This window comes from Ipomoea nil, unplaced genomic scaffold (assembly GCF_001879475.1).
Source record: "Ipomoea nil cultivar Tokyo-kokei standard unplaced genomic scaffold, Asagao_1.1 scaffold1043, whole genome shotgun sequence".
NCBI lineage: Eukaryota > Viridiplantae > Streptophyta > Magnoliopsida > Solanales > Convolvulaceae > Ipomoea > Ipomoea nil.
The window spans coordinates 4,825,388-4,847,587 of record NW_017617471.1 but is presented as its reverse complement, the minus strand read 5'-3'; the positions used below and the strand labels follow the sequence as shown (position 1 = coordinate 4,847,587).

The 22,200-nt window shown below is 33.2% G+C and overlaps 3 protein-coding genes across 3 annotated transcripts; 2 read left to right on the top strand and 1 right to left on the bottom strand.

Annotated features, from left to right (window-relative positions):
- The first annotated feature begins 2,264 nt into the window (after positions 1–2,264).
- LOC109181368 (peroxidase 2-like) lies at positions 2,265–3,536 on the top strand. Its single transcript, XM_019331118.1, has 3 exons — positions 2,265–2,510; positions 2,615–2,809; positions 2,912–3,536. Exons 1-3 carry the CDS (start codon positions 2,301–2,303, stop codon positions 3,458–3,460), a joined length of 954 nt encoding a protein of 317 aa, XP_019186663.1. The 5' UTR covers positions 2,265–2,300; the 3' UTR covers positions 3,461–3,536.
- Positions 3,537–12,663: 9,127 nt separating this feature from the next.
- Positions 12,664–15,026, bottom strand: LOC109181164 (protein FAR1-RELATED SEQUENCE 5-like). The gene is made up of 2 exons (XM_019330918.1): positions 14,251–15,026; positions 12,664–14,068 (listed from the first exon to the last, which is right to left on the bottom strand). The coding sequence occupies exons 1-2, from the start codon at positions 15,024–15,026 to the stop codon at positions 12,664–12,666; spliced, it is 2,181 nt and encodes a 726-aa protein (XP_019186463.1).
- A 4,547-nt stretch (positions 15,027–19,573) lies between these two features.
- On the top strand, positions 19,574–21,048 carry LOC109181003 (peroxidase 4-like). The gene is made up of 3 exons (XM_019330751.1): positions 19,574–19,908; positions 20,002–20,193; positions 20,284–21,048. Exons 1-3 carry the CDS (start codon positions 19,690–19,692, stop codon positions 20,830–20,832), a joined length of 960 nt encoding a protein of 319 aa, XP_019186296.1. The 5' UTR covers positions 19,574–19,689; the 3' UTR covers positions 20,833–21,048.
- Positions 21,049–22,200: the final 1,152 nt, after the last annotated feature.

The window sequence follows — 22,200 nt, the reverse complement described above, 5'->3', positions numbered from 1 at the left end:
AATACACAATAATCCAAAAATAAATGTCAAATACAAGAACAACACACAATTTACATGGAAAATCTTAAAACCACGGGATCACCATACCACCAACAAAGTTTTCACTATAACAAATCTTTAGTACAAAATTACAGGCTATCACACGAACCAAACATCTAAAAATCATCTAAGTACAATAACCCTCCGGCAAAGACTTCTATTATATATAACTCACAGGCCAAAAATTAATATTAACTCGTACTTAAAATATTCAACCACCACGAGTAAGGTGAAAAAGGTACAAATACTACAAAAATAATCAAAAGATACTTAAACAAACAAGCAAAAATATTTGATCAAGAAACCAAAGTCACGACAAAACTAACAAACCTACGATAAAGAATGAAATCCGTAGAACACAGAACACGCGGCTGCCGAATTACTGAAGGAGACAAAAAAAAAGAAGCAAAAGAAATTTGTGTTTCATTGCCCTTTCGCGTCTACACCTTACGTCCTCCTCTCTACCGAATCCATAATGGAACAATAAGGAAATTTGATTCCTTATTCCAACTATGCTGGCGCCATACTCCAATTGCACCAAAAACAAAGGAAATTGGTTTCCTTTCTTATTTCCTTAGCCGACACAAACAAAAAAAAAAAAACAAAAAAAAAAAAAGAAATTTATTTTCTTTTCCTTTTCTTCCCTAATAATAATAATAATAATAATAATAATAATAATAATAATAATAATAATAATAATAATAAGATCTCGAGATCAGTGGAGGTCCAATAAAAATATAATGGATACAAAATAACGGGCAAATTATGCGGTGTAACCGTGTGCACCATATATGGTGCACACAGAATTGGATTAATAATTTCTATACTATAGATTCATAATTATTGAACTCTATATTCACAATTACAAAACTCCATGTTCATAATTTTCAATGTTCATATTCCCAATTGTTGAACTTTGTATTTACAAATCACTTAACTATATGTTCATAATTTGATAACCATATAGTATAGAAATTATGATATTGTCAATCCTTTCATCAAAATCTTATGCAAATGTATAGAGATCAATTGAAATCATAGTTGTAACTCTTTTTTTGATAATATAGAAATTTATAAAACTTGATTTCCTTAGTACTCATAAAACTTGATTTCCTTGTATACTTAAACAATATCTCTTCAATTCCTTAATTTTAGGTGTAATTATAGTATTTATAGAGATGGTGGCATACCACAATTCCACAAACACATGCAGAAAATACATATACAACGAACATTGATTCTTCAATCACCGAATTGACAATATGGTACAATCTTATAGCACAAGACTTATAAAATTTCACTAATATTAAAATTTTTCTTGGCATGATGACCAGTGTACCCAAATTACAATAGAATATATAAAACTCTTTGAAAATTATTCAACTCTTAATTAATTTAGGGTATCTTGGCGGGTCAAAGTAAGCAAATCACAGTACTCCCTCCCTTTTAAATTTATTTAAATTTATAGTTACATACTATGTCATTATCGTTGACATTTGTGTGTAAACATTGTCTTCTAAATGCAGTGTAGAGTATCTTGGTATTTGTTGAAGGTTAATTTAATTTTTTAAACTCCTGTCCAACACGAACTATATTCTTCCTTATCCTTCATTTTCATTCCAGCTAGCTAGCAAGTAGCAATTATATCTTCAAACCCCATTTTTTTTATTAACGGGAAGCTCACGACCATTATTTAAAAATGAGTTCTGAGTGAAATTTACTTTGTAACTCTAGTCGGCAGATAACCATATTAAGATAAATCAGCTTAAATAAGTTGTTTATAGCTGACCGACTAATAGAGAGTCAAATTTAAAATTTTATAGTTATCAAGTTAACTTGACTAAAGTTGTTTCCTCAAAAGTCAAAACTCTCCTTGTAAAGCAATGCATCTCAGCATCTGTTAACTATATCCAAGAGATTGACTGATATGATCGGTCATGCATTCAATACCGACAAGTTTTTGATACATTATATTCCAGCTAACATTAAGAATATTACTACTATGATCTACAACATTAAATGACTATATTAGACTAAAAAAAATGTCAACGATATTCCTGAATAACGGTTGACATTTTCAACTTAGAATAGGTAGCCTTCCCCGCGTTGAAATTGTCGAGTATGACCTTAATTGCTTAATCTTCAGTACACTTTTTTTTTTTATCCTATAAATAGGTTACATGGTTTCATTGTCAAGACCACCAAACAACAAAAATTCAGTATAACTTGTTCTAAGTTGCAGTAATTATAAAGCAAATATAATGGCTTCCGGTAGCTCCTTCCTCGGTGCAATACTCTTGTTCTCTTTTGCCACAATGGCTTTTTCTGACTCCCTATCCCCATTCTGCTATCAAAGAGTGTGTCCTCAAGCTATCCCGACCATTCGACGCATTGTCTTTGACGCTGTGAGACAAGAGCGCCGCATGGGTGCCTCTTTACTACGTTTGCATTTTCATGATTGTTTTGTTAATGTAAGCATCTCCATTATATTGCTTGCTAGCTTTTAGTATGTAAACTAATTGCAAACTAAATGACTTTGAGTAGGATCTAATTATTATTGGGTACGTGTATACAGGGTTGTGATGCTTCAATTCTACTGGATTCTACTTCAACCATTGACAGTGAAAAGAATTCTCTAGCTAATGCCAATTCTGCTCGAGGCTTTGAAGTCATCGATCGAATCAAGTTTGCAGTTGATAAAGTCTGTAATGGTCCTGTAGTCTCTTGTGCTGATATTTTGGCAGTTGCAGCACGTGACTCTGTAGTTGCGGTAATTCTCAAATTCATACTATAACAAAAAAAATAGAACCACATACACTTGTATCTATAATATAATTGATCAACTTATTCTTTTTCTTTTGTGTTTCTATAGTTAGGAGGTCCATCATGGACAGTGCAACTTGGGAGAAGGGACTCCACAACCGCCAGCAGAACTGACGCCGACAACAACCTTCCATCACCATTCATGGACTTGACTGCCCTAATTGACAATTTCTCAAAGCAAGGCCTTGATGTTAAAGACCTCGTTGCACTTTCCGGTGGCCACACATTGGGGCTTGCCCAGTGCCGGACCTTCAGAGATCGCATCTATAACGAAACCAACATCGATCAAGGTTTCGCTGCACAACGCCAAGCTTCATGTCCACGCGTTGGAGGGGACTCTACCCTTGCTCCACTCGACCCTTCTCCTGCCTTCTTTGACACTGGATATTTCAGTAACTTGGTGACGAGCAAAGGTCTTTTGCACTCCGATCAAGTATTGTTTAATGGTGGACAGACTGATAACCTTGTTAAGACTTACAGTGGAAATATTCGTGTTTTTGCTAATGATTTTGTTGGATCTATGATTAAGATGGGTAATATTAAGCCTTTGACTGGGAATAATGGTGAGATTCGAGTGAATTGTAGGAATGTCAATTGATGTAGCGTTGAGTGTGAAAAGTTGAGAAATCCTCAATGGCGACAAAGGAGCCTGGGGGGGTAGGGATAATGTTTAATTTGTGTGAAATTCTTTGTGTTGGGTTTTTTCCTATTCTTTTGTTTTCAAATGGATGCAAGTGTAAATTTGTTGTTCAACAATGTGCTTAGTGTGTGTTGAGTATGAGTCTGCTAACTTTTATTGTTCATATATATGTTATTCTATTATCTCTGCCGATTTTGTCTGACTTGATTTCTCATTTGCTCAATTGATAAAATTTCTTTTTAAATTATTTTTATATAATCATAAACAAGATTTAATTTTTTTGATACAAAAAAAATACTTGCAGATAAAAGTGAATGGACACTCTACTGAGATTCTTGAAGATACACGGTAACCGAGTCAGTAGTACTCAAAAAAAAAAAAAAAAAAAAAAAAAAATCTTTAATAGAGATCTCTTGAATATATAGCCAAGCAATAAGTAGTGAATACAATAGTTCGTGTCGCGAGTTACAATAAATATGCCTAATTCTACATCACCTTTCCCTATTCTTTAACTCCCTAATGTGTGTTTGTAAGGGTCTCTTTGGCCTTCACTTTGTTATATCTTATTGATCATATAGTAACACATCAATTATGCTCTAAATGTAGTCCACATCTTGAAAGCCACTATCCTTTAACTAGGGCTATTTGCCTATTTGTACTTGCAGCACTAAAATTTGGGTACTTCGCTTTTTTTTTTTTTTTTTTTTTTAAAATCCACGTTGATTAGCTTTGCAATTCTACAGTTAAAATTACAAAGCTACTTTTCAATTTTTTTTTCCGTTTGTTTTTCTATTGCTATTATTTTTTAATAATATAAATAAAATAAATAAATTATTATATAATTCAAATAATATTTATTTTACTTCAAATTTATATATATTTATTTTTTATATATAATTTAAATAAATAATTATATATATATATTTTTTTTAACTTTTTTGATAAATTTGAAAATAATATTTATTTTACTTCAATATATTCATGCCTAAAAATATACAAGGCCACTTGATCAAAATGGGGAATATATTCGAAATCATGCAAGAAATTTTTTTCAGAATATTTAATTTGCGTAATAAGAATTATTTTATTTCAAATTTTGTAAAATAATTTGATGGAATTTGAATTTTTATTTTATTATTATTTAATATCTTAGACTTATTTATATATTGATAAAAGAGATTAATTGTAGAAAAATTTATTAATAAAATAAAGAATAAGATAATGTGAAAATGAGACCACTTCTAAAATTGGAGAGGGAGGGTGAATAATGATTAAGATCATCTCTACGAGTGGGGTTCTTGGTCAATTTTTTAGTCCACCAAGAGAGAGAAGGGGAGAAAAAACAATACTTATGTTGTGAAACTGTGGTGCACACGGTTGCAAAACGACGTCGTTTTGACTAAAAACCTGCATTCCATTTTTTTAAAAAAAAAATTAGTTTCGACTCTCTTCAACGTACAATATTATGTTGTTCATTCATTCTGGATTTTTAGTTCATTTATTGTGGATATTTAGTTTATTTATTGTGGATATTTAGTTCATTCATTCTGGATTTTTAGTTCATTCATTGTGGATATTTAGTTCATTCATTGTGGATATATAATTCAAATTATACACAAAAAAATGTTATTGTCGGGAATCGAACCTGAATTTTTTTCTTTTAAGTGGGACGCGCGTTTTTAGTCAAAACGATGTCGTTTTTGCAACTATGGTGCACACGGTTGCACAGCATAATTTGCGGAGAAAAAGGGGTTTAAAAAAAAAAAAGCCAAAAATTTTTAAAGAAAATCATTGTAATCGTGTTTACGTTCGGTGGTATATAATTGACCACGGTTCACATTGCAGGTCCAAAATAACATTCATATTTAGAATCATGTATGGGAAAAAGGCTCAATAATACTGGAAGATTTAAATTGGATCCCTTGTGCACATATAAAAATTATGATCTGACCTATATGTTGGTTGCGTGACTCGTGATTTACTTCCGTAGAAGCTCTAGGAGCGGGATCCTGTGGACTTAATTAGAATTTGTCTAACGAAAACTGTGATCACCTAAATTTTAAAAAATCTCACAAAATTTACGGGTGTGGATGCTCTAATTACAAATTAGTGATATAATAGCATAGTTCACTTTAAAGTGAGATAAGATTTTATGAATGTAGATAGCGTTTTAAAATTTAATTTAAACCTTTACATCCATTCGCATATACAGATTCATCACGAATGCATGCCAAACTTATGTGAAAAATGTGTTAGGGTTCAGTTTCTACAGACAACCTTAAACTTAGTTAATTAGCACAGCCAGAAAATGTCATCAACTTGCCTAAATCAATTATTAGGTAGATAATTACCCACCCGACCGACACCAAATGGCGAAAATGACTCAAATCTGTCTTCTACTCTTCTAGTCCCACCCAAACCAACATAAGCTAATCGTGTGAAAATGACACCTAGCTAATAGATAGTTGTAGCATTAGAGTTGAAGCAAAGGAGAAACTTTGTAATAACTTATATTGTATTCATTTTAATTTTTAAAATTATAAATTTTTAATTTATAAAGTATAATTTAAATATTAATTTTGAAAATATAAAAAATAATATACAATTTAATAATTATACAAATATGTAATAAAATCAACTTTTTTTATAATTATTACTTATAATTCCTAGTGGATTAGTTTTTTAATATATCAAAAAAAAAAAAAAAAGATATGGTGGCCTATTTATATAGGAAATTTTATAAAACATTAAAACCATGAATATTTTCTTTAATAATTTAGAAATTCAAAATAAATTGTTAACAATAACAAAATTTATATTATAAGTAATGGATTGATACTACCACTTTCAACATAATTAAAGGAGAAAATTTGTATAGAATAATAATTCATAAATTGAGATTACAATTTATATATAACTAATGAACTAAAACCATCATTTTTTTTATATAAAATATAAATATTTTATCTAATTGTCACCTTAAACTTTTTTTTTTTTTTTGAAAAACATCACCTTAAACTTTTAACTGAGATTGAACACATTTTTTGAATCTTTACATCACCAATATGATAAAGAGACTATGTCCACATGTGGTGTGTGGTCTATCCAAAAGGTAATCGGCATACACACGTAAAATGACATGTTAAAAATAATATATGTGTGTATATACGCAACAATTTATAATAATTATGAAAAATATCTATTTTTAGTACTATTAACTCTATTACAATATAATATATGTTCAATTGTTCATGCATACTTTATCAATCTATTGAAGAACAAATTGTCAATGCCTCCACTGAAATTTAAAAACCTATATATATAGACAAATTACGACATATTTCAGTAGTTTACTCGTCAATTAATAGACATCTCATAATTTATGTCTTCCACTTGTCTTTAGAGCAAGGGTGAGGCCTCAAACTTATATTAAAACTAAAACTCTTGATTATTAATTTCTCCATCGTCCCAACTCCCAATTAAATAATTCTACTGTATTCTACAATCAATTATAAGTTTGGAAACAGTTTTAAAATTATACAAGTAAGTGATGCAAACAAATCCATATTTATTCGGAATTTAATGCATGAAAGAAACTCATGCATACTTCACGGAAGACCGAATATAAGAAGATAATGTTTTCTTTTTCCGATCTTTTTTTTTTCCTTTTATTCTTGTAACAAATATATGTGGAATTGACCACCTCAGCGCCCACATCCTGCCCGACAGGATTTCGAAGAAGTTAATTATGGTGATTCAATTTATCAATCAAGGCTAGACTTTTGCTTATTGTGCACAATGAACCCCCTCATTTAAGAAGTTGTTTCTACACTGTCGCTGGTGAAACTCGATCCTTGATCTCTTGTGACAAATTTCAACTCTATAATATCAAACTCTTTTTTTTTTTCTTTTCATATAGCATGTGATATTTTTATCACCATGATACTAATTTGGGTTCCGTGTTAGTTGTTGTCATAAAATTTAACTCTTATTCTAAAAATTAGTTTTTCTATGCGCTTTGCGCGAATAGGATAATGCTCAATACTTATTTTTAAATAAGTATTTCAAAGTATATCAATGCAATATTATATAGAAGATGTTCATGCATAAGTAAATAAATGTTGAATTTGTTTATTTAAATCGGTAATTTAAAGTATATAAATACAATATAATATATGAGAGATTGATTATATATAACTCTCACAAAAATAAATGTTTGCAACTTTGTAATAACATTAATCTATGTACTAAGTCTAAAAGCGATAGTGTAACTAAATGCTCTTTTTTGTTTAAATTTCTAATTCTATTTTGGGTAGCATTGTTATTGTTTTCATCTTCAGTAAATGTCCTTTTTTCTGTTATTGGTAGTGTGTCAAGTGCAAGTGAGTTATTGGTGGTATCATTGAGGGATTCATCATGCAATGAGATTATGGTGTATGATGTTTTAGATTTGTCTTGTTGTGTATATGACTGAGATCTTAGTTGTGCTATGAACTCTTTATCTTACAAGTACATGTTGATATTTAATAGTTGTAGTTTTTCCCTACATGCTTCATGTGTTGTGAGACATCTAATTCTAAATTAATTAAATGCATATGTATTATTTTTTGTTGTAGCTACTAATTTATTTTTAAATTTAAGTAATAAGAGCAATAAAGTGAGCAAATTATGCTACAGAACCGTGTCCACCTTGCAAGGTGGACATGGTTCTAAAACTGTTCATAATTATGAATATATAGTTCAAAAATTATAAACATATAGTTCTATAATTATGAACATAGAGTTGTGAACATAATTGTGAACATATAGTTATGTAATTATGAATATAGAGATTCAATAATTGTGAATATGAAGTTAAAAAATTATGAATATATACCTTTATAATTATGAACATATAATTCAGTAATTGTGAATATAGAGTTCAATAATTATGAATATGAAGCTCAAAAATTATAAATATATGACTTTATAATTATAAACATATAATTCAGTAATTATGAACATAGAACCGTGTCCACATTGCAACATAATTGTGAACATATAGTTATGTAATTATAAATATAGAGATTCAATAATTGTGAATATGAAGTTAAAAAATTATGAATATATACCTTTATAATTATGAACATATAATTCAGTAATTGTGAATATAGAGTTCAATAATTGTGAATATAGAGTTCAATAATTATGAATATGAAGCTCAAAAATTATAAATATATGACTTTATAATTATAAACATATAATTCAGTAATTATGAACATAGAACCGTGTCCACATTTCAAGGTGGACACAGTTCCACAACATAACGATTGAATAAAGTGGCTACATACTTTTCATCGACAATAATGAAATCATTGATTTTTTTTTTTCATTATTCGTTGTTGAGACAAATTGTTTTGAGAGTTTGTCAATGACAATTGCTGTCAATAGATGATGATAATAAATAAATCAATATATATGGTTACAATAGATATTATTATAATAATATAGTAAAAATTAATTTACAAATTTCTTTAGAAGTTTTCATGTATTGATAAAAGCATAATTAAAATATTAAGTTTTGTTCTCAATAATCAAAATAAAATTAATTAAACGAAAAAAAAAAAACTAAACTTAAATTTATTCTTTTTTTAATGAATCAAATGATTTTCAAAGTTCCTGATTTATATGCTATGTATTTAGTTGGACTAATTATTTGACCAAAATTTATGTTAAATTTTATATTATATTTTTAATACATTTTAACATATTCGCAGTATATGTTTAACAATTATGCTAACTCTAATTGGAATGAGGTTCGAACTTAAGACCTTTCTTATAGAAATTAATAAGTAAGTTAAGAATAATAAATAGTTAACGGAATATTCCGTTAATAAAGTTTATACTAACAGAATTTAAGGTTATTTAAGGAAATAAAATAATTTAATAAAGGGTAAATAAGGAAAATCATTAAAAATACTAAAATCAAAATAATATGAACCATTCATTTTAAGAAACAATTAGTACCGACATTTTTTTTATTCCAGTTAAGGGCCTAACATTATTCGCTCTTATTAGAATTGTATATTGTATATATGTATATATGTAGATAGATAGTAGAAATTAATTTATTGATAATGAATAATTTTTTTTCACTGAATTAAGACATTGTAAGGACAATGTAGCGAATATAATCAATTAATAAATTTGAATATAAAGAATTTTTATATTGTAGAAAAATAAAGACAATATAACTAATATAATTATTTCTCTTATTTAATTTATTGATAATGAATAATTTTTTTTTTGAATAAAGGCATTGTGGACACATAATTCTAAATTAAATAAATGCATATCTATAATTTTTGTTGTAGCTACTAAATTATTATTTATATAATTTAATAAGAGTAAAATAGAGTACTAATTATGCCAACTTTGATTGGGATGAAGTTCGAACCTAAGACCTTTTTTTTTATTGAAATCAATGAGTAAGTTAACGGTGAACTAACGGCAATTCTTAAAATTTTAACGGAATTAGTAACGGTGTGTGGGTATTTTAGGAAATTTTAGTGTAAAATTTAAATCTTATCAATCTTTTAATCAATCTGAGCCATTCATTTGATTAAAATCTGTGACCGCCATTTTTTCTACCCATTATAAGCCTAACTCTCTTGGGCTCTTATATATATATATAGAATTCTATTCAGGTAAAAACCCATCTTAAAATATAAACGTGAGGTCTAATTTGGAGCGTTGGATGATGCGGGTGGACGGATGTGATTTGGGCGTGTGAGATGCTATTGTTTATTGAGTTTTTATGTTAAGGGGGGTAGATTTGGTATTTGGGGTGCATTGAGTCCTAGTCAGACTTAGTTTCAAAGTCACGCGCACGGTGGGAGTCTCGCTATTCTTCCGGTCTTTTCTTGGCGTGCGTAGGGGAGTGTGAGACGGTACTCTGCTATCGCGTCTGGTGCTCAGGAGTTCGTCGATCGCACGTCACTATGGTTGTCGGTGGGGACCGCGGCAGGTTGAAGAGGGGGGGGCCACCTGATGTCGGCGGAGGTTAGTGTTCTTTGTTTTTTGTTTTTTTTTTCATTGCTTTGTGGCATATTTTGCGCTCCGATTTTTGGGGGGTTTTGGTTGCTTGGGGTTCGTAGACGTGTGGGTGTGATCGGAGGGAGCCGGGGTTGCCGTTTTTGGTGTATGATTTTGTAGCTAGGGTTTGGTTGGGTGCTCGTTTGTGGGCTGGGGGGGTTTGGGTTCGTGGATGCCCGGTGCGGTGTGGTGGTAGGCACGTCGGCAGTGCACGGTGTGGGGGGTTTTTATTTTTTTTTAATTTTTTTTTTGTTGTTGTATTTGCTTCCGGCGTTCGCCGGGCGGAGGGTTTGGGGCGGCGTTCGTCTGCGGGGCTGGGGGGGTCTGGCTGTGGGAGTGTGGAGTTGCCGGGTTCTTTGGTTTTTTTTTTTTTTTTTTTTTTTTTTTTTGCTAGTATTTTTGGTGGGGTTTTTTGTGGGTGTTAGCATTAGTTGTAATTGTAGACACCGGGTTTTGGTGCTGGCTTAAAATTGGGGTCTTTTAACGAATTGGATAAAATTATAGTATGCCTTGTTAACGAATAGTTGTAGTTAGCACAGTGTGGTAATTTATGTTGTTGTATGTTAATTTAAGTTGTTCTATGTTAATTTAAGTTGAATGCACTGCCATTTGAATGTTATAATTTAGGACCTTTCATGTCTTGATCATACTGTTTTCACCTTGTTTTATTTCTATGAACTGCTTATTCCTGGTGTGTCTACACATGATGTGAATTTGTATACAAATAGCATTTGATAAATTAGTTGGACTAAGATTCCCATGAGTGGCAAATTTAGTACTTCGCATCCTGATAGATTGCTTAGTTGTAGTTAGCACAGTGTGTTAATTTAAGTTGGTCTATGTTGAGTTGTTAGTTGTACTCCCAAAAAACTCCACTGCCACTGCCCCCTAACCCCGTGGGGTGGGGGGTGGGGTGGGGTTTATCATATAGTGTAATACTATTAGTTGTAGGTAAACTGTGCTAGTGTGCTTTTCTTTTTAAGTTTTGCTTTGTTAGTGTTGGAAGTGTGTGCTCAATGTGTGCTTGTTCTCTTAAACTGTGAGTTAAACTGTGCTAGTGTGTGTAATTTAAATTGTGCTGTGTTAGTGTTGGAAGTTTGTGGTTAAAGTGTGCTTGTTCTCTTAAACTGTGAGCTGTTTGTATAAACTTGGTTGTGTGTTTTCTGCAGGTAAGAAGGTTAAGGGTGCGCGGGCTGTTCAACGGGTGGTTGAGGGGGGTTTGAGTGATGATGATTTCGTTTCCCCACCGTTGGCCTTCTTGGCTAGGTTGGAGCAAGACCCGCTGTGGAATGCGGCTGACGATTCTTCGGATGAACGTGAGAGGTCGGTAGAAGAGGAGGCTGATTTTCCTACTGTTAAGTTTCGGGGGCAGACTGGTGTGCTTGTTGATGCGCTTCAGGATTTGTCTGTGCGCCAGAAAGATGACATTAGGGCTATAGGATTTGGACAGTTGTTGGATTTCAAGGTGGCAGAGTGTCCTCCTAGCCTTGTGCATTGGCTGCTATCTAATTTCGATGGGCAGTCTAGGACGTTTGACTTGGGCGGTGGTAGAGTCCTTCCTGTATACGAGCGTGATGTTGAATTAGTGTTGGGGTTTCCACGGGGCGAGTCTGAGATGGTGAAGCGTGAGAAGTTGCAGATTTGCAACCTGTTGAAACATTGGAGGGGTTTGTTTGGGACGGTGAGGTATACGGTGTCTTTGTCCATGGTTGCAGACAAAGTTATTGCGGAGGTTGATGGCGGTGGGTGCCGTTAGTTTGAAATAATTTTGTTTTTGTGTACTTCGTTTTGTGGGCGATGGGGTTTTTTTTTTTTTTTTTTTTTTTTTTTTGTTTCCTGCGTGGTGCGTCCAGTTTGGTGGGTGTTGGCGTATGGCGTGTTGTGCGATCGTGTTTCTGCCTTTGTGCTCGTATGTGTTTACCTGTGTGCGCGTATGTGTGTACCGTTGTGCGTGCATCTATATATACGTAGTGGAGGTACTAATAACATTGTTTTATATTCATATAAGTAAGTAAACTTGGTTCGTAAATGTAAACATAATGTCAATATTTCTTGGGTTGTTGAATTGAACTGTTGCAAACTTCGTCTTATGCCAGTTTATTTGGACAGGTGCGACTGTTGTGCCCGGGGAGATCGCATATATTGCATGTTCTTGCTTTTTTCTTCTGGTTGTTCGTGGCGGCTTTCTCTCTGTTGCTTTTGAGTCTCTTCCCACTCCCTTTGTTCTTTGCAACTTGGGGGGGTTTTATTTGTATGTCGCTCGGCCTGCTTGATCCGATTAGTCTTTCAAACACACATTCGTTGGGTGGGTGCTCTTGTGTTTGTTGCCTCTCATTTTCTAGGTCTTTCTTGAGTTGCTGCAATGTTTCCAACATTTTTTCCATCTTGTCTGGCCAACCGTTCACTAATCCCATGCAGTTGTAGAATTCATTCCATAGTTGATTTGCCACTTTTGTTGTTTCGGTTGTCTTGTGAATTTTTGCTCTTTTTGCCCATGGGACATCGTATAATGGCTGTGCACATGCGTCTCGTGTCCACCGTGGGGTAATATACTTTTGTGGGATTGTTTCATACCCTCGTGTCTTCATCACTTGTATCACATGCTTGCATAGTATACCGACACGGTTGAAGTGCTTGCATGCACACTCTATTTGCTCCGTGCTTGGGATTTCTGTTACTTCATAAATTTTTCCACCTGTTTCTTCAACTTGATAAGTCCATGTATCACCTAGGTTATTTTTGTCGGTGATGTGGCATTTGAAACTGGAATCCCATATCTCTTTTTGGAATTCATAGAATATGTTTACGGTGTAAACTCTAGCAGCGTGTTTCTCAATACTCAAAGGGGTTTTAGTTTCAGGGTACGAACCTTCATTTTCTGCGTTGAGTTTTGATTGGTTGTGCCTCTGTTCTCCGATTGCACTGTTGTATTGTGCCATGAATTCTACCAAGCTGCAGTGGTGGTTTGTAAATTTACCAAAGTAGTGGTTTTCTGATTCTGATCGGGATGTGGTCCTTAGTAATCCTCCCATTAGTATGTCGTTGAAGTAAGCAGGTATCCATGATGCACGTGCCTCGTAGAGTTGGGCAAACCACCGGTGGGCTTCAAGATTGTAGTCCTTCATTAGTGTTGTCCATTTCCTCTCAAATTCATCTATTGTTAATGTGTCATCCCATACGGTGTTATTTAATTCCTTTTTGAAGTCTGTGGTGTGCCACAGTGTGACCCCTACTTTTTCCCCAACTTTTGCCATGATGTGCCACATACAGAATCTGTGTCTTGTTGTTGGCATAATTTGTGGGACAACTATTTTTAGTGCTGGATCTTGGTCAGTTGTAGCACATCTTGGGGTGTATTCCATTGCAGTCTTGAACTTCATGAGTAGCCACTCATATGACTCTACATCTTCTTTTGAAATCAACCCTGCCCCAAATGTTATGCATCTTTTGTGGTTATCCACCCCTGTGAAAGGGACGAACACTAACTTGTACCTGCATTATAAGCACGTGTGTAATTAGTTTTAAGCGCACTGCGTGTAATCTGACGCTGGTGCGCACGCTGAATTTCTGCGTCGCGCACGTTTTATCCCTGTGCAGACCATTGCGCGCACACCGTTTACAGAGCGGATGCACAGTGGGCGATTAGGATATTTTAAACCTCATACGAGTTATACCTGTTTGTGTTGTAAGTGGCGTCGAATGACATGACATCTCCATAATATGCGTAGTTCCTTCGGCATTCCGCGTCTGCCCAGAATAACCTTGTTAATTGAGCTTCTTCGTCTATGTCGAAATCGAAATAGAAGTCCGGGTTGTCCTCTTTTCTTTTAAACATGTCTTCTATCACCATTTGGGCGTCGGCCTCAGCTATATAGGCCAATAGGTCTCGTCTAAAATTGCAGAAGTCAATGCACGTTGCTCCTACATCTGTGAAAGTGCCCACCATCTCTTTGAACAGTCTGAAAGCCTTTGTGGGACCGATGTTTGCCTTTGCACAGTGCGTCAAGAAGGTTTTGTGGCCGATGTCAAGTTGCCGATTTATCTTTAAAAAAGGTTTGGCCGCATCTGAGCATAGACAGTGGGTATGTCGCAACTGGATTGCATGTACTTTATATCCGCCCTCGTCACACTTTGTTATTACCATACGTGCCTTACAGCCTATCCTGTTTGACACTCTCCTCCGTCTCTGTTTTTCTTTTGAGCTATTATTGGGTTCTTTCCGTTCGGCCTTGTAACCCTCCCGTGAGCACAGCATGTATTTTATTGACACTTGCCCGAATCGATTCCTACGCTTTGTTCCATGCCTAACATCAAATCCGGCTTCCTTAGCATATTCCTCGTAGAATTCGATTCCGTTTTCAACTGTTTCAAATCGCTGTCCTTCGAACGGTGTTTTCTCTTTTGTTGTGGGTGGTATCCAGTACTTTGAACCATCTTTGTGTATTTCCATTTCACATTGCGGTACGCTGTGTGCACATTGGTCTGCACCTATTCAGTATAACAATTAAATATTTCAGGGTCGTCAAATCATGAATGATGTGATGCAGTGCGTAATTGTGTGTGTGTGTTTTTTTTTTTGGTTTTTTTTATTGGGTTCTGTTGTGTGTGCGTGTCTTCATTTTTGTGTGCTCGTGTCTTTGAATGTAATCAGTGTATTTCCTACAGGCATATGTTGTTGTTTAATTTCTTCATGTATGTCTGTGCATCTATTTATCTACCCACGATTATGGTTTCATTGTGTCACTAATATGAACCGCTATATGTGCATGTGCCTATATAGTTTTGTGCTTGGTTCTATCTCATTGCAGGATCACAGTTTTTATCTCCAGTGCGTGTGTAGCGCTTCCCATTACTGTTTTGTGTGCTTGGTTTTTTTTTTAAATTTCAATGTCTTTGCTACTGTCATATGGTGGTGTGTAAATTTCTTGATGAATGTGTCTACATCTATTTATCTACTCAAGATTATGTTTCTTTGAAGTAATATGATCTGCTATGCGTGCGTGTGCCTATATGGCTTTGTGCTTGGTTCTGTAATCTATTCCCCTCATTGGCAGACAACAATGACGCACATAATTTTCAATCGCTCAGTTTGTAAAAAAATCGCACAGTAATGACGTTAGATTCACAATTTTAGTTTTGCACATACTCTTCGATCAGTAAGCACGGTGTGTTATAAGGTACCCATATATGTGTTTCGGATGCTTACCTGGGAATGCTGTGTGCGTGTTGTCCATGGTTTCCGGTTGCAGTTGGTGGTTGCCGAGTGGTGGTTTCTCAGCGCGGGGGGTTGTGCGTCGGGGTTGTGGGTGGCGTCGGGTGGGGGGTGGCGTATTAGTGGTAGGATAGTTATAGTCAAATTAGTCTTATGTTAGAACTGTTTGATTTGTATGGTAAGTAGGATTGTACTTGGTTTGTCTAAATTGTCCTTTTCATATTCAGTCTTAAACTGGCGCCTATTTTTCCATGTTCCATCCCAACCATTAATCTAATCTAATCTAGTGGCTCATGATTGTCCACAGGTTTGTATTTTAATAGTGTTTGCATGTGAATGGGACCCTATATATATATATATATATATATATATATATATATATATATATATATATATATATATATATATATATATATATATATATATATATATATATATATATATATATATATATAAATTTAAATCTTATCAATCTTTTAATCAATCTGAGCCATTCATTTGATTAAAATCTGTGACCGCCATTTTTTCTACCCATTATAAGCCTAACTCTCTTGGGCTCTTATTAGTATATAGATATATAGAAATAAAATTAATATTGAACTCTTTAATATAATGCACACATACACCGACATTTATTTGTATGAATTTTGTGACCAAATTAAAATTCTTTTGTTGTTAAAATCTTATCAAAAGATTATATTGGCCCTGTTTGGTAAAATGACCGTTAGCTGATAGCTGTTAACTGTTAGCTGATTGTGTAATTAGAGGGTATAAATAGTTGACAACATTAGCTGATTGTAGAAAAGTGTTTGGTAAATTAGCTGTTAGCTGATAACTATTTAGTATAATTTCTTTTCTTAAAAAGCTAATTGAAAAAGTTGCTTGGAGTAAATTTTTAAATTTTAGCCTTTTGGAATTGCAAAAAACTAATTAACCAAACATTTATGTTGATATTTTAATTAAATCAAACAATTACAGGCCGTTTGGTTGGAGGGATTTTAAATTCCCTTCCCACTTAATTCCCACATAATTCCAAAGGCCAATAAATTCCGTAGTTTGGTTGGAGGGAATTGCAATTCCATGGATTTGCAATTCCCTCATTTTCATGGAATTAAAATCACATGTCCCCCCCTGGGATTTTAATTCTTGGAAAAAAAAAAGATAGTGATGCGTCAAAATTACCCCTTCCTTTTTTAACCTAAAATTAATCTCTAACAACAATAATGGACATTTTTGACTTTATACTACTTATTCCCTTTCAATTCCCATGTATACCAAACATTAGAATTGAAATTCTCAGTAATTCTATTCCTGTCAACCAAACACTGAAATTTAAATTCCCACTTTATTTCCAGTAATTCAACTCCCATGGAATTACAATTCCTTTCCCACATAATTCCCCCCTCCAACCAAACGCCCTGTTAATAGTGGTCAAATAAGCCAAAATTAACCTATAGGCCAATTTTTAACCAAACAGCCATTGTATTGGTAGGATTATTACCTTGGTTCCCGAGTGACTTGCCAATTCTCGTTCGGGTTACACTTTTCACAAAGCTACCAACTCATTTATATCTGGTTTGTATATTAATTATTGAGTCGATGCTAATGAAGTACGTCAATTAAAAATTTACAGGTAACTCATAAGTTTATTTATAAATATTAGATTTAAACACCCATGCGGATGTTAGTTAGGAAAGTAGCCTTAATTGGATGCCATGATCCCATGAGACTTTTCTTTATTTGTAGGCTATTGGGGGTGTGAGGTGTCACTCTTATGAATGTTAATAGTACATTTATTATGAATTAGATATATGTCTAGTGGATACATGCATATTCATACTTTAATTTGTCAACAACCACTTCAAAGAAAAATGGATCCAAATATTAATTAGATGATAATCTTGTATTTTGTTTGAATATAACTTGTCACCAAAAAAAAGTCACGTTGTCTTTATCTAGCAACTTGGAAGCAAAGGCCTAATCAATCACGTCAAAGACTTTAACTGTAAAGTAAACCTGATATAATAAAATTAAAATGTGTGTGTATATGACTTAAGATCGATGCTCCCATGCAACTATTTCACTACGCCTAGCCATACCTCCATTTTATGTATCACGACTTTCGATCCCTTCACTTTATTAGATCAAGTGCTTACCACTTACGTCAAAAGTTATAGCTAGTAGTGAATGCACGACTTTGACCATGTTTGGTAAATAGTTAGCCTATATGTCAATTTTGACTTATTTGGCCATCACTATTAATTGTTTGATTTGACTATAAGTGTTTGGTTCATTACGCTTTTTTTAACTCAAAAATGCTAAAATTCAAAAAGTTATTCCAAACAACTTTTTCAATTAGCTTTTTGAGAAAAGAAATTATACCAAATAGCTATCAGCTAACAGCCAATTTATCAAACACCTTTATACAATCAGCTAATGTTATCAACTAGTTATACCCTCTAATTAACCAAATCAGCTAATAGCTAACATCCAATTTACCAAACATATTTATACAATCAGCGAATGTTATCAACTAGTTATACCCTCTAATTAACCAAATCAGCTAATAGCTAACAGCCAATTTACCAAACATATTTATACAATCAGCTAACGTTATCAACTAGTTATATCCTCTAATTAATCAAATCAGTTAATAGCTAACAACTATCAGCTAACAGTCATTTACCAAACAAGACCTTTATTTCCTTATAAACAACCATCACATTTTCAAAACATTAGGTGTTGGATTTGACCTTTTTCCTTTACCCGCCTCCACCCAATTCAACAATCCCCCGAATGCTACACTTACATTGGCCTTTACCGGCCTTCCCCAAAACCACAAATATCTCCATCTAGCTAGCATAAGCCTAATTATTCACCCAGCCTTTATTAGATCAATACTTCATGCATCGGTCATGAATTTGGCTAGCATTTCTTTACACTATTAAAATAGTAATATAATAAGGGTAATATTACCTTATGTTAAACTTACATGTTATTAACATGAGAAGTCATGTTATATATGAAGTTTACTAATTGCTTAAAATTAAAATTTAAATGATTAAAAAAAAAAAAAAAAAAAGAAAGAGAAAAGAAGTTGAACTTCTTACACTAATCTCATCAAAATGCCATGCCATCTATGTCAAGACATCCCATTACTGCATTGATTAAAACGTAAATTGCATTAGAGTATAATTGCTCATCATTAAAAATAAAAATGACGTGACAATATATTCTTAAATGATGTAAATTTTTTTGACTTATTCAGAATTATCATTTAAATCATAACAAAAAATATCTATTTAAATTGACTAAATGTAAGATGCAAAGACTAAAATGAATTTTTCATTCCATAAGATAATTTTATATATCCATTATTAGTTGTCATTTCCTTGGCCCATAGGTTCAACATCTAAGTTTCCTATAATTAAGACATGATATTAAAAATGACATGAAACTTTTCTTTGATGAAAAATAAGAAATTGTCAAATAATAATGTCGTAATTAATCACATGATGTCCAGGCAATGAGGGCTTTACGCGTTTCACTTAATCATCAGCATACTAATTAATGACCCCTTAATTGAATTATTGAAGACTTGCATTTCAATTCCAAGTTGTAGCATCCATCAACTTAACTTCAATTCTCTCATTGACTAATTCTACTGTGGTTTCTTTCACAAATTAAAGCTAAACATGTTTAAGTATTCATAAGAGAAACATTATATTATCGTATTATAGTAAAGTTACATCATGGATGGTTTAATTCTCTACTATAAATATATGATAATATGAAGACAAGAAGCACTAGGCCACAAGCCAAGCCACCATTTCTTTCTTTGTTTCTAAGTTGAAACTTGGAAAACTTTCTTTCCTTTCTCCTTTCTCATACAATAGTAGTCATGATGAAGACTACAATTCCTTCTCCATTCATACTCTCATGTCTACTCTTCTTGATTCTCTGTGGGTTGAGTTCTGCTCAATTGTCTGCAAATTTTTACTCAAAATCTTGTCCCAACGCTCTTTCCATTATCAAATCGGGTGTGATATCTGCTATTCAGGCTGAGACTCGAATGGGAGCATCCTTGCTTCGTCTCCATTTCCATGACTGCTTTGTCAATGCAAGTTTTTACTCAATTATATTCTCTACGTAGTATAATTTAATAAATTATGATGTAGTATTGATTTTTGTTTGTTTTGTAAATTTGATACAGGGCTGTGATGGATCGATTTTGTTGGATGATACACCAACTTTCACCGGGGAACAAACTTCAAAAGCAAATAACAACTCAATAAGAGGACTTAATGTGATTGACAACATTAAAGCTAAACTTGAGAGTTGTTGTCCCGGCGTTGTATCTTGTGCTGATATTGTAGCTGTTGCTGCTCGAGACTCAACTGTTGTGGTAATAATTAGTGATCATGAAACCAATCATAATTAAAGTCTAATTGGACAAAATTACTAAACTATTCATTCATTTGTGACAATATTACAGCTTGGCGGTCCTAGTTGGAATGTTTTATTAGGGAGACGAGACTCAACCACAGCAAGTAAAAGTGCAGCTGACAACAACCTTCCTGCACCAACTCTTAATCTCAACCAACTCATATCTTCTTTCTCCAAACACGGTTTTAGTGCTAGGGAATTGGTTGCTCTCTCAGGTGGCCACACAATAGGGAAAGCTAGGTGCACAACATTTCGAGCTCGAATCTACAACGACACCAACATAGATCCCTTATTTGCATCAGCGTTGCAAGCAATATGTCCTCAAAGCGGAGGTGACAACAACCTTACTCCAATGGATCCCACTCCGACCACGTTTGACAATTGTTATTTCAGGGACTTGTTGAAGCAAAAGGGACTCTTTCATTCTGACCAAGCACTCTATAATGGAGGCTCTACAGATTCCATAGTCGAGACGTATACCTTTAATCCTTTCATTTTTGCCAAAGATTTTGCAGATGCAATGCTGAAAATGAGTAATCTTGGTCCTCTCACGGGCACAAGGGGCCAAATTAGGAAGAATTGTGGGAAAGTCAATTGAGTTCCATGCATCCAAATTGCAATAATAGTATATTATAAGCTTCAACCATGAGAGTTACCAAATAAAATTGGGTTAAAGGGAAACGTGCGTGGAGAAGCCAAAATTAAAGTTGGATTATTATGAATATGTTGTTTTGCGTTAATCCGTTGTAAGTGAGAATTATATGAAATTTGTATTATTGCCTGTGCATGTCATAATATATTGTAACTTTGTCTATTTTATAATTATAATGTAATGGTAGAGGATAAGGAAAATGTCTTATTCTTTGTATTAATTGTTTGTCTAGTATAATGATCGATTATGTAATTGCAAGAAGTAGCATCTTGTCTTTTTAAATTATGTACAAAGTATTTATACTAACTCCCTAACTTCTTTCAAGAAACAACGTAACCATGCGATTTGAGCAGTCTACATGCAGATCGGGTCGGGTCTAAAGTATCCAATAATAATCATATTGAACTCGTATCCTCCCGGCATGGCATTGACTTCAAGCTTCGTCTAGCTGAGCTCACATTGGCCTCGACTCTAAAGTCATCTTGAGGTTATTTTAATTTCCTCAAACTCTATGCACTCCCCGTCATGTTATATTATATTTTTATTGAAAGAAGAAAATAAAAAAGAATAAAAATTAAACCATGACTCTATTAAGCGTACTTGTGGCTGAGATTATATTTAGTGTTTTATGTGTTTTATTTTCATTCTTGTAGACTAACTTAACTACAACTTCTCCATAATTCTGCACTGTTGTATCACTATACATAGTCTGTAATTTCTTCCTCAGCTCATTAATGTCAAGTATCATTTCTTCCCAGCCTTTACACTCTTTTTTTTTTTTTTCTTAAATCAATTTAAACACGTCACATCTGAATATGGAGTGATAACAAATTTAAATTTATGTATTATTGCTCGTTATATAATTATTATATGGAATAATATAAGCCTTTGAATATTCTTACTGCTGACTCTTGTCAATTCATCCATAGCACCTCCCAACCATTGAAGATTTAGGACTTGGCCAACTCATCTTGTTTGATATATCTACGGAATTGAATCCGCCCGGTAACATCAACAACTTTTTTTATATTTTATATTTTTATATGTTTAGTTTAATTAACGAGGTTTACTTTAAATTATTTATAATTAATTTTTTATAATATTTAAAAACATAAACTATTTGAAAATATTATAATTCTAATTTTAAGCTATTGTCAGTAATTGTTCCGATTTCGAACCGTATGTCGGTTTTAGATTCAGGATCTAATTTTTTAATTTGTAATTTTAATAAATTGAAATCTAAATTAAATATTGGGTTCTTTTTCTAAATCATAACCAAAACCAAAACTGGCGCTTTTAGAATAATTAGGGAGG